We start from the raw sequence: 13,380 nt of genomic DNA on the forward strand, positions 1-13,380 counted from the left end.
CTCAGGCTTATCCATATTGAAATTATCCTAATTACATACCCATTCTGTAAGCTTCTGTCATATTTGATCTTATCACATTCTTCCTGTGTGTTAACTACACCCTTCAATCTGATGTCCTCAAATTTTGAAATACTTACAATTCAAAAGACTAAATCATTAATGTAAATTGTGAGCCACAGCAGCTGGTTCTAGCACCAATCCCTTTGGAACATCACTTCCTACCTTTTGCCAGACTGTGTCACTACACTTAGCCCCTACTTTGTTTTCTATCCATTTGTTTATGCATTCTCTGCCTCCACTTGCTCTGACCTAAGCTCATACTATGCAGCACCCGACTGAAAGGGTTTTGAAAATCCATATATATCTCTCTATTGCATTACCCTGTCTACTTTGTTAATGACAACTTAACATTTTCGTTTTTTTAAATCTTTACTCCGAAGGCATTAGTATGTAGTACTGTCCCATAAGCACCACAGCCCACTGGCAATTTGCCAAAGCAATCATTCTTTGTTCGTGAGCTGAATTATTGTGTTTTTGGCAGACAGGCCAAACAGGCCAATTTGAGGTCCACTCAATTCAAAAACAGATTTGGGGACAATTTTCAAATCAATCAAATGGCAAGTTTTTTTGAAAGTTATCACTCATTAATTCCTGCAAATCTGTGCTCCAAAATAATATCTACTGAATAGAGAACATAATATATAATTTCAGCTTGCAATCAGCAAGCATCCATCATTTTACACCTTCTGAAGAAATTAAACCTCTAAAGTATCAACTTCAGCGCATTATTTGTCCCAACTGTTGCATATTCATAATGCAAAAAAGGTACAAGCTTAAATAACCAAATACCTGACTGCAAATGAAGTAAATTTTTCACTGTAATCTTCTGGCCAGAATCAGCTGTTTACTCAGAGCTACAACTGCCTCAATTACAGGCAGCAATGAGATTTAACACCCATAGTTTTATTTATTATGCATAGCACTCCTCACTCAATCATGCAGCCATATGGAAACAATGGTCTACATTTAGAATCTTCCAAGCCTCAGTATCTCCTAGTCTTATACATGATGGGTTCTCTGACACTGGCCCACCTAAACTGGTCACCCAGTATTTCACCCAACTAAATTACAAATAATAGACAGGCGCTACATAAACATACTTCAAATCTACGAAGACCGTATCCACACCAGGTGTATCAAAAGTAGGAAAGGGAAATTTCTCACTTTCAAGATAAACAAGGTAATTAAACCCAGGCAAGGCACAAACAGAAACTAGATAAAGGAACATCCAGCAAGTAAAATCTCAAAAGACCAGACCATCAAGTATCAACAAAAAAAAAGTGCAGTCTTCAGTAAGTGACAAAAAGTTAAATGCCCTCTGTCACGCACTCCTTGAGACAAGACAACCATTCAAATTCACAACTGGACAGTGGAAGAAGCATTACTGAACAATGCCATTCAAATAATACAGATGTTAAAGAAATACAATTCAGAAGATAACCAGCTCTAAAAGCAAAACAGACCTGCTCTCATGGCAGCCATAAGTCATTAAAAAACAATTTTCATTTACATAGGACAGGATATGGGGCACCGGGACAGGCAATCCCACACAACCAGTCCATGCTTGTTGTACTTCGCTCAAGCCTCTTCCCATCATTTCTCATCTAAGCCGACCATCACAACCATCAATTCCCTTCTCCCTCAAACACTTGTATTGTTTCCCCTTAAATACATCTAAAGTATAACTTCAACCAGTCCCTCTGGACACAAGCTCCACATTCTCACCACTCTTTGAATGAAATTTTTTCTGAATTTCCTATTGGGTTTCTTGGTGACTATCTTATATTGACAGCCTCAAGTTATGCCCTTCCCCACAAGAGGAAACATTCTCTCTGTATCCACTATCAAAATCTTTCATAATTTTAAGGACCTCCATTCGCTCACCCAAGCCTTCCTTTTTTGAATGAGAAAAAAGACTCAGCCTATCAATCTCTCCTGTTATGTGTACCCACACATTTACTTGGTGCCTTTAACATAGAAAAGCATCCCAAATTCTTCATAGGTGTACTGTCATGAACACTGAACATTACCAGACAATTAAGTTTTAAAATGCCCCTTTAAATCAAAGTAAAACAAGTAGTTCTGCAAAGGGGGTGCTGAATTCCCAGTTTGTAGAAGTGCCCATGTGACTTCATATTGCCATGGGGATGAGTTGAGAAGGGATAGAAAGCCAAATAGAACGCCAGTGAAGTGAGCTATAGTTTTTGGCACCTCTCACAGACGTTCACAGGGCAGAGGAAAAAAGCTGCTGCTGAGAAGCAGACAGTAGACAATTGGAACTCTCCCAGGAACAGGCCTTCTCTGTTCTGTAGTAAATAATGGAGAGAAGTAAAACTCTCTGTGGGGAAAAACAGTCCACCAAATGTTTAAAGAGGGCAGATACAGGAATCTCCTGAATTCTGGGCTGTCAAGACTGTTAGGACCTCAGGGAGAGGGGAGTTCATTGAGCTGCGCCTTGCTAGTGATAATGGCATCTGGAAAATCTCGGACAGAGTGGTACAATTATCAAAGGATGCTGGAAGTTTTGACGTGACATGACGTAAGTAGGGAGTGGTGAACATCTGAAAAGCTAGGAGTGACTTTGAGACCATCCCTTGAATGCTATATATTTGCCAGAAGCGTGGTGTAAAGTTAAATAAATTTACCTGTTTTAATTGATGTACCATTTGCCTGTTAGCTATATTTTAATTCTTTTGATTTTAGTTAATTACAATTCTTAAAAAGTGAAATATTGCCCTTCACTTATTTTCATTGGGTTGTTTGGGGAAAGTCATCTATTTCAAAAAAAGGTTATCGGTCTCTCTGGGAATAATAACATCAGGCAAAAAAGGAAACCAAATCAAAGGGGATATATGGAAGGCTGACCAAAGGTCTGGTCAAAGAGGTGAGTTTTAAAGGGGAAGAGGATTGTGACAAGGCAGGGAAGTTTAGGAAAGGAATTCCAGAGACATAGATTAGTGAAATGGGTGAACAAGTGGCAGATGAAATGTAATGCAGAGAAGTGTGAAGTAAATCATTTTGGTAGGAAGAATGTAGAGACACAGTACAAAATAAAGGGTACAACTCTGAAGAGGCTGCAGGAGCAGAGGGACCTAGGTATGTATGAGCATAAATTATTGAAGATGGCATGACAGCTGAAGGGTTAATAAAGCATATGACATCCTGGGTTTTATCAATAAGGGCATAGAATACAAAGGCAAGGAAGTTATGCTAATCTTGTATAAAACACAGGTTTGGCCTCAACTGGAGTATTGCATTCAATTCTGGGCACCAGGCTTTAGATAGGATGTGAAGGCATTAGAGAGGGTATGGAAACAATTCATGAGAATCGTTCCAAGGGTGAGGAACTTCAGTTACCTGGAGAGACTGGAGAAGTTGCAACTGTTTTCCTTGGAGGAGAGAAGGCTGAGGGAAGATTTGACAGAGGTATTCAAAATAATGAGGGGTCTGAACAGAGCAGATAGGGAGAAACTGTTCCCATTGGTGGAAAAGGGCACAGATTTAAGGTAATTGGCAAAAGAAGCAATGGCAACATAATGGAAAACTTTTTCATGTAGCGAGTGGTTAGGATCTGGAATGCACTGCCTGAGTGTGTAGTGGAGGCAGGTGAAATCAAGGCATTCAAGAGGGCATTGGATTATCTGAAAAGGAAGAATGTGCAGCGCTACATGGAGATGGAGGAGTGAACTGCTCCTTCAGAGAGCCAGCACACACACAACAAGCCAAATGGCCTCCTATTGTGCTGTAACCACTCTAGATTCTGTGTGGGGCCCAGGCTGCTGAATGTACACAGCCAATGGTGGGGCGAAGATGCACAAAAGATCAGGGGCAGAAACGATGAGACAGAATCCAAGAATTTTACAGCAAAGGAGGCCACTGTTTGGCTCAAGGCACCTGTTGGGTCTCTGAAAGAACTTGGTCCTATTCTACTGCCCTTTACTATATTAATATTCTTGTCAAATATTCATCCATTTCCCTTTGAGAAACTATTCTGGGTTATGCTTTCAGCAGAAATAAGTGCTCACCTGAAATATCACACCACAGAATAAATAAAACACCTAACATAAATCAGGATAACAAGACCAACAGAAAAGTCTATTATTGCAACACTAACATTTTGTATTGAGACCACACCAGCACAACGCATCAAAGATGCTCAAAAATTGTAACAAATAAAGGTTCAAAACATCAACATAAAAACACCAAATCTTGAAGACAAAATAGATTCTCAAACAAGCATAACAACACAATCATCCATAAATGTTTTAAAGTCATAATCAACAAAATGAATACACGAATGTCTAACTCAACTTTTAACTCACTTTCACTAAACTAATCACCCTAATTAGTGCAGCTCTCTTTCCCACCCCATATCCTAAAAGCTCAGAGGTCAAACTACTTCTGTTACACACAGAACACATCAACTTAGTTTAAAATTATTGCTGATATTTATCTCCAGGGGCAGCACCACAGAATATCAAGTTAATATGACAAGTACCACACAAGTGCACACTTCCTGCTGAGTAACACTTATACCAAAGAACACATTTCCAGTAACACTTTGATGTCACAGTTTTTTGCCATTGTGAAAGTAACCAATAATTTCACTTGTCTCTGATTAAGTCCTCTAAAATTGGCTCCAAAGCAGGAGAGGTTTGCTTTTAGCAGGGCAGGACAAGGGCCAGTTGCAAAAGAGTGAATGACTTCAATCAAGTGGTTTTGTTAGCAGGGTAATCTACCATTTTAGAAGGACAGGAATTTTATACCGCATGCTGCTCAATCTACTATGCTGTTTCTTTTTTTAAATTCATTCATGAGGTGTGGGCTTCGCTCGCCGGGCCAGCATTTATTGCCCATCCCTAATTGCCCTTGAGGTAGTGATGGTGAGCTGCCTTCTTGAACTGCTGCAGTTCCTGTAGTGTAGGTACACCCACAGTGCTGTTAGGGAGGGAGTTCTGGCCACTCAATTACTCTGGTTTATTCTGGGTCCTCTCCCGTTGGTTTCCTAACAAGAACTAGTATTTTGGTCCTCCAAATGCTTATACTTTTGAAATGCTACAAGCATTTTAAGTACTTTTAATATTCTAGAAAGCAAGCTTTAAAACTTTCTAAATCTTTGGATAGTACCAATGCTGAGAAGCTGGAAGGAGAAATGGGGAGAAAAGAGTGGATGGAGAGAGGGGAGATGAGAAAGAACATGGGCAGATAGTCACAAAGATACTGTAACTCTAGCATTTTGATTCATTAAGAGACCACACTGGCACAGTGCAACAAAAATGCTCCAAAGTTGTAACAAATAAAAGTGCAAAAAGTACTAAATATAAAAACACCAAATCTTGAAGACAATTAAACGGATTCTCAAACAAGCAGAGCAACACAATTTTCCAGTGAGAGTTAGGGTAAAGAGCGGCACAGTAGGGCAAAAGAGGGTGCAACTGGGTAGGGGAGAGAAGGAAAGTAGGTGGGCAGAGTGTATGATCGATCAGGGAAAGAATTTGGATCCTCTCAACCACTGTAATCTACAGAAGGCAAAGTACAATGGCACAATAAAAATTAATTTGACTTATTCAATTACTTTAAATTAGTCATCTAAAATATAATATATTGAAGGTGACAAAATAACATCTTCCAACTTAAGTGAGTCACGTGATAATGTTACACCAGAATTATTCAGCTATTCTGCTAAAGCAGGCTGTGCCTTTAAGATGTCTGATGACTCACTAGGTGAGATCAGTTTAGTTGTTCTTGTATCAGAGGTTACATATTATGTGGCTTCTGTATTAAATGAATGCCTTTGTTTCTTTAAGCTTTTTCAGGCTTGACACAAATGTCAAAGTGTAGAGCAGGAAATTCACACTAGATGTATCAGTTTTATATTGCCTGTGATCTCTAGGACAGCGTGAGATTTGTCCAGTAATACACTGTTTTAGAAGGACAGGAATTTTATACCGCATCTTCCAATCTACTATTCTCTAATAGTGCAACTGCACCTCTTCAATGTAAAGACTGTGAAGATTGTGAAATATACAAGTCAGGGCAGCAGTTTAAAAATTAAAACTTTTCAAATTATCAGGTGGTATAACCCTCTACGTAATTTCTACCAAAAACTGTTATCCATACCTATTAGTTCAGCTGGTTTATTAGGTCGTTTGTTTATGAAGGTTTCAAAGGCTTCTTTCATTGCATTGACAAATTTTTCATTCTTCAGGAAGCAGACATCTACTACGTGATCCACTTTGTCCTTGAAATCTAACAGTTCTTGAACCATCGTTTTATCTTTTTCAGGATTAATTACTATTGTACTGCCAAAGGTCTGAGGAATAAAAAAATTAACCAACTTTAATCAAAATTCTGAGGAAGACTAACTGTAATTGGAAATAGTTACATGACTACACCATTTAGCAGTGACAAATATCTGGCAGCAGCAATCAGGATTTAAACAATGTCCCTCCCAATTTTCCTTGCTTCAACATGTAAATTCTTGCCAGGGTACCAGATTCCTTGCATCCCTTCAATACTTCACTGAAGTGACCATTCTACAGGCAACAGCAAATGTTAAGTCTGTTGAAATGTGGACATTAAATCCCATTCTCTCTTAATGCTCACACATGGGCTCTTTTCAGCTGGAATCAGTGAATAGAAATAAATAGCAGGGAGCCAGGATAACTCAAGTAAAGCGCTCCAACTGCTCAAGTCTTTTAACAAGGCCATCAGGGCAGTTTCTCCCCATGACTAAACCACACCATAATGTATCCTATGCTGATGTCCTTAGGTCAGAACCAACTGGTTCACATCTCTCCAGAACTGCTATCAATACGAATCCACACAGACTCAGAAGACAGGATAAGCTGGACTGGGTGAGCACGCCATTATCTTTTAAAAATATACATTTTCCAAATATTTACCCACATCCCTTCCGAAAGCTACTACAGATTCTGATGTCATCACTGTTTCTAGTAAAATAACCACATCCTAACAATCTGTAAAAAAAAAAAAGACCCCTAACGTCTGCCTTCATTCTTTTAACATTTGTGTCCTCAAGTTACTGAATTACCAACCAGATTTTGTTTACAGGCTGTATCGAAACCTTTTATAAGTTTAAACACCATCAGATTTCACCTTAATCTTTTCTGATCCAGCAGAGAAAAAAATTCTCTAGTTTCTCCTCACAGCTAAAGCTGGAATCAATTATTTGAGTACACTCAACTATCATAGACGGATGAAATGAGACAACATCTCAGGTATAGTTGCAGAGCTAAGCAAAGGAGTTGAAACAAACAGGAAAGTTTAACAGGGAAATAATTGACTAGCCAAATGGCGCAGAATAAACAAACCTGGCACAGGGCAACACGCTCAATTTTTAAAGGGCTGGCAGTAGCAGACCTGTAATAAACATTGAAACGACCTCAAGGTTTAAACTAGATGGGGCAGGGTTGAGTCTGGAGAACAACCAGAAGAACCAGAATACAGCACATTATAATATTAACCAGATAATGGGTAGGGATCTACATTAGATGCACCGTATAGGCAATTGGCATTCAAAAATCAAGTGGCTTAACTGGGTCCATTAATTGTAACCAGTAATTACAATGTCATTAAAAATTATGGAAGTGGCTAAGGTCGGCTGGTGAAAGTGAATGTAACTATAAGAATACAGAACATTCAGGAAAGAGGGGGGGAAGGGAGGAGGAGTGGGGAAGGGAAGAATGATTAAGAAATGCAACAATTCCATTCCCCCTCCCAGCCATGTTCTCAGGTTGAATGAGACTGCTCTCAACTTAAACATCCTACTGAATCCATAGGTGTGCACCGAATCCCATATCCTCCCCATTACAAAGACCACCAACTTCTACCTCCATAACATCACTGACCAGTGTGTCGACCTTAACCCATCTGCTGCTGAAAACCTCATTCACATCTTCTCCACCTCCAGATCCAACTACTCCAAGATCCCCTGGCCAACCTCCCCAACTCTCCCCTCCAAAAATGTTAGCTTGCTGGTATTTCACTCGGCACCAAGTCTCCCCCCACCACCATCATCCACTGTCCTTTAACACTCTCTAGGGGCTCAGACCAACCATCTCTAACCTCAAACCCTACAATTCCCTATCTGAACACGCTGTTTATCTGATTCTAGCCTCTTGTGAATTACCCCATGCTGTCACTACATTATTGACAGCCATGATATCAGCTGCCACTATGCAAGGCTCTGCAAATCTTCTTCTAAAAACCTCCAACTCAATCTCTGTCACCTCCCTTTAAAACCCATCAGTAACAAAACATTTAGACACACACCTTTTTTGGCTGATAGTCCACTTTTTGATTATGTCTCTCTAAACTGCCCTGAAATGTTTGACTACATGAAAATGCCAAATAAATCATGTGTGTTATTTTGGCTAACATGCCACATAACTACTTCTCAAATTTTTGCCAAAAAGGCCATGAACAAACTTTCCATCCTAAAGTCAGCATTTATCATGCAGACTCTAAGATATTGTCTGAGAATTAGGTATTTTTAGGTAGGTTGACGTGAATGATTACCTTAATGAATGAATGAACTGGAAGCATCCTAGGGTATTGTATCTATTTTTCACAAGCTTATATGCCATTGAGTGTTAACAAACACAGAGGATATTCCAATAGGCTGGAAACATTGAAATGTAGCTACCATTATTAAAGAAAAGTCAACCTGGCAACTACTGAATCTGTGGTCTGATCTCAGAAGGTCAACAGAATCAAAAATCAGAGGCAAAATATAATACATGCTCCAAGTGTAAAATAACAGTTTTAGAAAGGTTACATTGGACCCGCCTCAGACAGTTTTGAAAAGATTAAATCCCAAATTACCAGTAAAAGGTATGCGGCACAATATGACAGCATATCATTGTTGTCAAAAGACCTTTGATATTGCTTAAGAAACTCCTTGACAAGCTAAAGTCAGTGGGTATCAACAATAAAATGTGGATTAGTAACTGCCATTAGAAAAACACATCATCATGATGCTGGATCAATGAGTGACCTGTTATTTCAAATCATAGAAAACTGTATTTTTAGTATTTCCTCATGGAATTTTATCAGCTGATGCTATTAGCTGGAAATCTTGATGAAAACCGTCTGCATGAGCATGAAATAAATATTATTTGTCATTTACAATGCTACTTCAAAGATGAGATACATTTGTTGAGGTGGACTTTATGAGTGTCAGATGTAAAATTCACTCCTGTTACAGATAATTACTGTTGCTCACCAACAATTAGTTACATTAATGGGCTTTTCAATTGCCCAGTAAAAGTGATGCTGACCAGCTCACCACGGTGGGGTGGGAGCAAGGAACAAGGTAAAGGAATTATTTCTCTGACGTTGTCTCTGTTTCACATGTGTAAGCATGGTTAAAGAACACCTGTCAAACCACATTTCTACCTTCAAAATTTATGATTCAACAGCCTTGCTAAATTGTGAGATAGTCTTTTGGTCTTCCATGACCTTTGTTTAAGCTTCAAAGTAAAGAGCAAGTATAACTGCCTGCCAGTATTAAAATTTTTTAATATTGTGATTTTTCTGTTTGCCAAGCCAGCTCTCAAGCTGGGTTTTAGGTTTACTGCAAAAAGGCTATTCGGCCCATCGTATGTGCCCATTTTTTGCTATGGCAAACCAAAGCTCATGCTCTCCCTCCATGTATAGGCTTAACATCACTCCTTTTACTTTAGCCCAAAGCAAAGTGCAAGTCTAGAGAGCTGACAGCACTTTGATAAATTTATTATGTAACAGATTCCAAGTTAAGTAAGAAACATTGACTTATCTATTTAACTTTTTAAATTTTTGCTTTGCCCAATCTAGTTTTTTAATGAACCTGATTTATAGTTTAAAATATACCGATCAGAGTGTTACTTGTCTCATCAAAAAAGTAGTATTACTGTTCACCCAATGAACATTGCTCCTCATATGATGCACACAAGGTCATATTTCAGCTCATAGATGAAGTGCATGTTTGTCCATGGAAGTTAGCACGAGCATGCAAAAATATTTTTGACAGCACAGCTGGATTACACCAGCCATAAAGGAAGCTAGGTGGACAAGAGTAACTGAGCAGTAACCTAGGATTTACTCTGTTGTGGTATGCACATATGCCCTGTAAACACAGTCTCAGTACAAAACCCACTGAAGATAAAAAGCCAGAGGGCATTGCGGACTCAGAGCAATCTAAAGTTTCAGAGCGAGATGGAATTTTCAACTAGGTTGTAGTTAACTACAGAAAAATTCAAGGTAATGCATGGTGTAGGCAAAAATAGGAGGCTGTTGTATTCCATAGGTGGGTAGGAACTGTTCCCTAGGGAAGTGGGTGCAAGATAGGGAAGAAGTGGGCAATTGAACGAGACTTACGGGGTGTTAGTTGACTTATCAGTCATTGTATATGCATAGTATGGTGAAAAGTCACAACCCGAAACATTAACCCCGTTTCTCTCTGTACAGATGCTGCTAGAGCTGAGTATTTCCAGCGTTTCCTGTTTTTATTTGAGATTTACAGCATCCGCAGTATTTTGTTCTTGGAAAAATCAAGTTTAGCATTGCAAGCTTGACCAACAAATTAGTTGGTGATTAGAAACTTTCAAAACACTTTCTAACTGTTGCAAGTTATTAAAGAAAATGGTGTAGGCACCTTGCATTTTTTAATTCACAAAGTTACTGGAGGTTAACTACTGTACCAAGAAACAAACTTAATATACCTTTATATATTCAATCCAATGTTGCAGAAGAACCTGTACTCCACCTCGAACTCTACTAAAAAGTTGATAAAGAAGAGAGAGATCTTGTATCCTGTTTTCATCCAGAAGACTGTTTAAACCTGCAGAGTTTTAAGAATAATTGTTTGTTTTGGGATGGGACAAAAATGAAGAAACATTGCAAAATCAAAATTTCCATCATGGAATAAAGTAACTGATACAAATCTAAGCTTCAACTCATTATTGATATTTTATTGTCAAGCTCCAAGGAAAGAATGAACAAATGATTTTTATTAAAGCTTATTGGTGTACAACTATACTGTTAAACACACACAACACTTAATTTGTGCATCCAGGTTACCTTTCTGAAGAATGGCTGGTAAATGTTCACCTAAAAGTTGTTTTTCCACTGTAGCTATTAGAGGCTTCCTGAAAATAAAACACAGATCAAAGAAAGCAAAAATAGTTTAGTACCTGCATTTTCCATTTTACAGTCAAAGATCTACTTTTTCAAGCCCAAGGAGAGAGTTGGGAGAGAGAGGCGCACCAAAAGTGCCCTAGGTATTAAGACGGAAGCATGGCAGAGCAGGGGTTCATGCGGGAGGTACGGCATGAGAAAAAAAAATCACTGTGACATCACAGCACAAGGGGTAGGATCCCAGTTTACACGAAGCATTTAGGTTAATCTACCTACAACGTTGATCTAACTATAACTCTGACTATAACTCATAACTAATCTAACTATAACTTTGAACCAGATTAAGTAATTTGTTTAGAAATAAAAATGAAGTCAAATTGATTAAATACACAAATCTTAATTAAATAGATAAAGCAAAGTGAGATAGGGATGAGTGTGAAGTAGTGTGCTGCAACTGCAGCATGTGAGACTTGGTGAAGGGCATTGCGATCTGGACAACCATATCTGCAGTAATTGTCTGCATCTACATCCCTGCAGCTCAGAATTGTTGAGCTGGAGTCCAAGGTGCAAGTATTGCAGGGGATCAGGGAGAGATTATTACCTGGGCACTTTTATCCAGGAGGTAGTCACACCTCTTAGGTTAGGTAGTAGGGCAGGTCTGGTTCATGATCGTAAACAGGAGGGGGTGACTGAAATCAGGCAGTTAAGGGGGTCCCAGGTGCAGTGCTGGAAGAACCTCAACTTCTTCCCTTACCCAACAAGTATGAGGTTCTTGCTGCCTGCACAGATGAGGGCAGTTTGTAGGTAGATGAGCAGATATCAAAGCTATAGAAAGCTAGTCAAGAAGGAAATGAAAAGGAAAAAAATAGCTAAATGGGAGAGTCAGATAAGGGAAATGGGTGCTGTTCTCTGCAGCTGCAACCAGGAGTTCTAATGGTTGTGTTGCCTGCCTAATGCTAGGGTTTTAAGGACAATCTCTTGTGGCTAGAGAAGAACTTGTATTGGGAGGGTTAGGATACAGATGTCATGGTACATGTAGGAACCATCAGTATAGGTTGAACAAGGAATGATTTTTTTATTCCCTCACGGGATGTGGGCTTCGCTGGCTGGGCCAGCATTTATTGCCCATCCCTAGTTGCCCTTGAGAAGGTGGTGGTGAGCTGCCATCTTGAACCGCTGCAATCCATGTGGTGTTAGTACACTCACAGTGCTGTTAGGAAGGGAGTTCCATGATTTTAACCCAACGACAGTGAAGGAACGGCGATATATTTCCAAGTCAGGATGGTGAGTGACTTGGAGGGGAACTTCCAGGTGGTGTCGTCCCCATCTATCTGCTGCACTTTTCCTTCTAGATGGCACTGGTCGTGGGTTTGAAAGGTGCTGTCTAAGGAGCCTTGGTGAATTCCTGCAGTGCATCTTGTAGATGGTACACGCTGCTGCTACTGTGCATCAGTGATGGAGGGAGTGAATGCTTGTGGATGTGGTGCCAATCAAGTGAACCTCTTTGTCCTGGACGGTGTCAAGCTTCTTGAGCATGTGGGAGCTGCACTCATCCAGGCATGCGGGGAGTATTCCATTACACCGCTGTCTTGTCAGCCCAAGCCTGAATATTGTCCAGGTCTTGCTGCATTTGGGCATGGACTGCTTCAGCATTTGAGGAGTCATGAATGGTGAATATTGTGTAGTCATCAGCAAGCATTCCCACTTCTGACCTAATGATGGAAGGAAGCTCATTGATGAAGCAACTGAAGATAGTTGGGCAGAGGACACTACCCTGAGGAGCTCCTGCAGTGATGTCCTAGCACATTTCCATGTGGAGCTGAGATGATTGACCTCTAACAACCACAATCATCTTCTTTTGTGCTAGGTATGACTCCAAACAGTGGTGAGTTTTCCCCCCTGATTCCCATTGAATCCAGTTTTGCAAGGGCTCCTTGATGCCATACTCGGTCAAATGCGCTTTGATGTCAAGGGCAGTCACCTCACCTCAGGTTCTGCTGAGACAGCATGAGGAGCTAGAGTTGATATTAAAATGCAAAATTTCACTGAATAAATTCTGGATTGTTATTTGAACCACATGCAAAAAGGCACAGGGACAAAGAAATTAGAAAATTAACTGCATGGCAGAAAGAGTGGCAAGGAAGGAGTTTCAGTAAGGGACAGAGAGCATAAATAGTTTAA

The 13,380-nt window shown here is 39.7% G+C and overlaps 1 protein-coding gene across 1 annotated transcript in view; it reads right to left on the reverse strand.

Annotated features, from left to right (window-relative positions):
- Positions 1 to 13,380, reverse strand: part of cul4b (cullin 4B) — an 80,227-nt gene that overhangs the window by 29,999 nt on the left and 36,848 nt on the right. The window contains exons 9-11 of the mRNA XM_078547396.1: positions 11,143 to 11,210; positions 10,785 to 10,903; positions 6,181 to 6,373 (exon numbers count right to left, since the gene is read on the reverse strand). Coding sequence (XP_078403522.1) covers positions 6,181 to 6,373; positions 10,785 to 10,903; positions 11,143 to 11,210 — 380 coding nt within the window. The remainder of the gene's footprint in view (positions 1 to 6,180; positions 6,374 to 10,784; positions 10,904 to 11,142; positions 11,211 to 13,380) is intronic.

This window comes from Cetorhinus maximus, chromosome 8 (genome assembly GCF_964194155.1).
Source record: "Cetorhinus maximus chromosome 8, sCetMax3.hap1.1, whole genome shotgun sequence".
Lineage (NCBI taxonomy): Eukaryota > Metazoa > Chordata > Chondrichthyes > Lamniformes > Cetorhinidae > Cetorhinus > Cetorhinus maximus.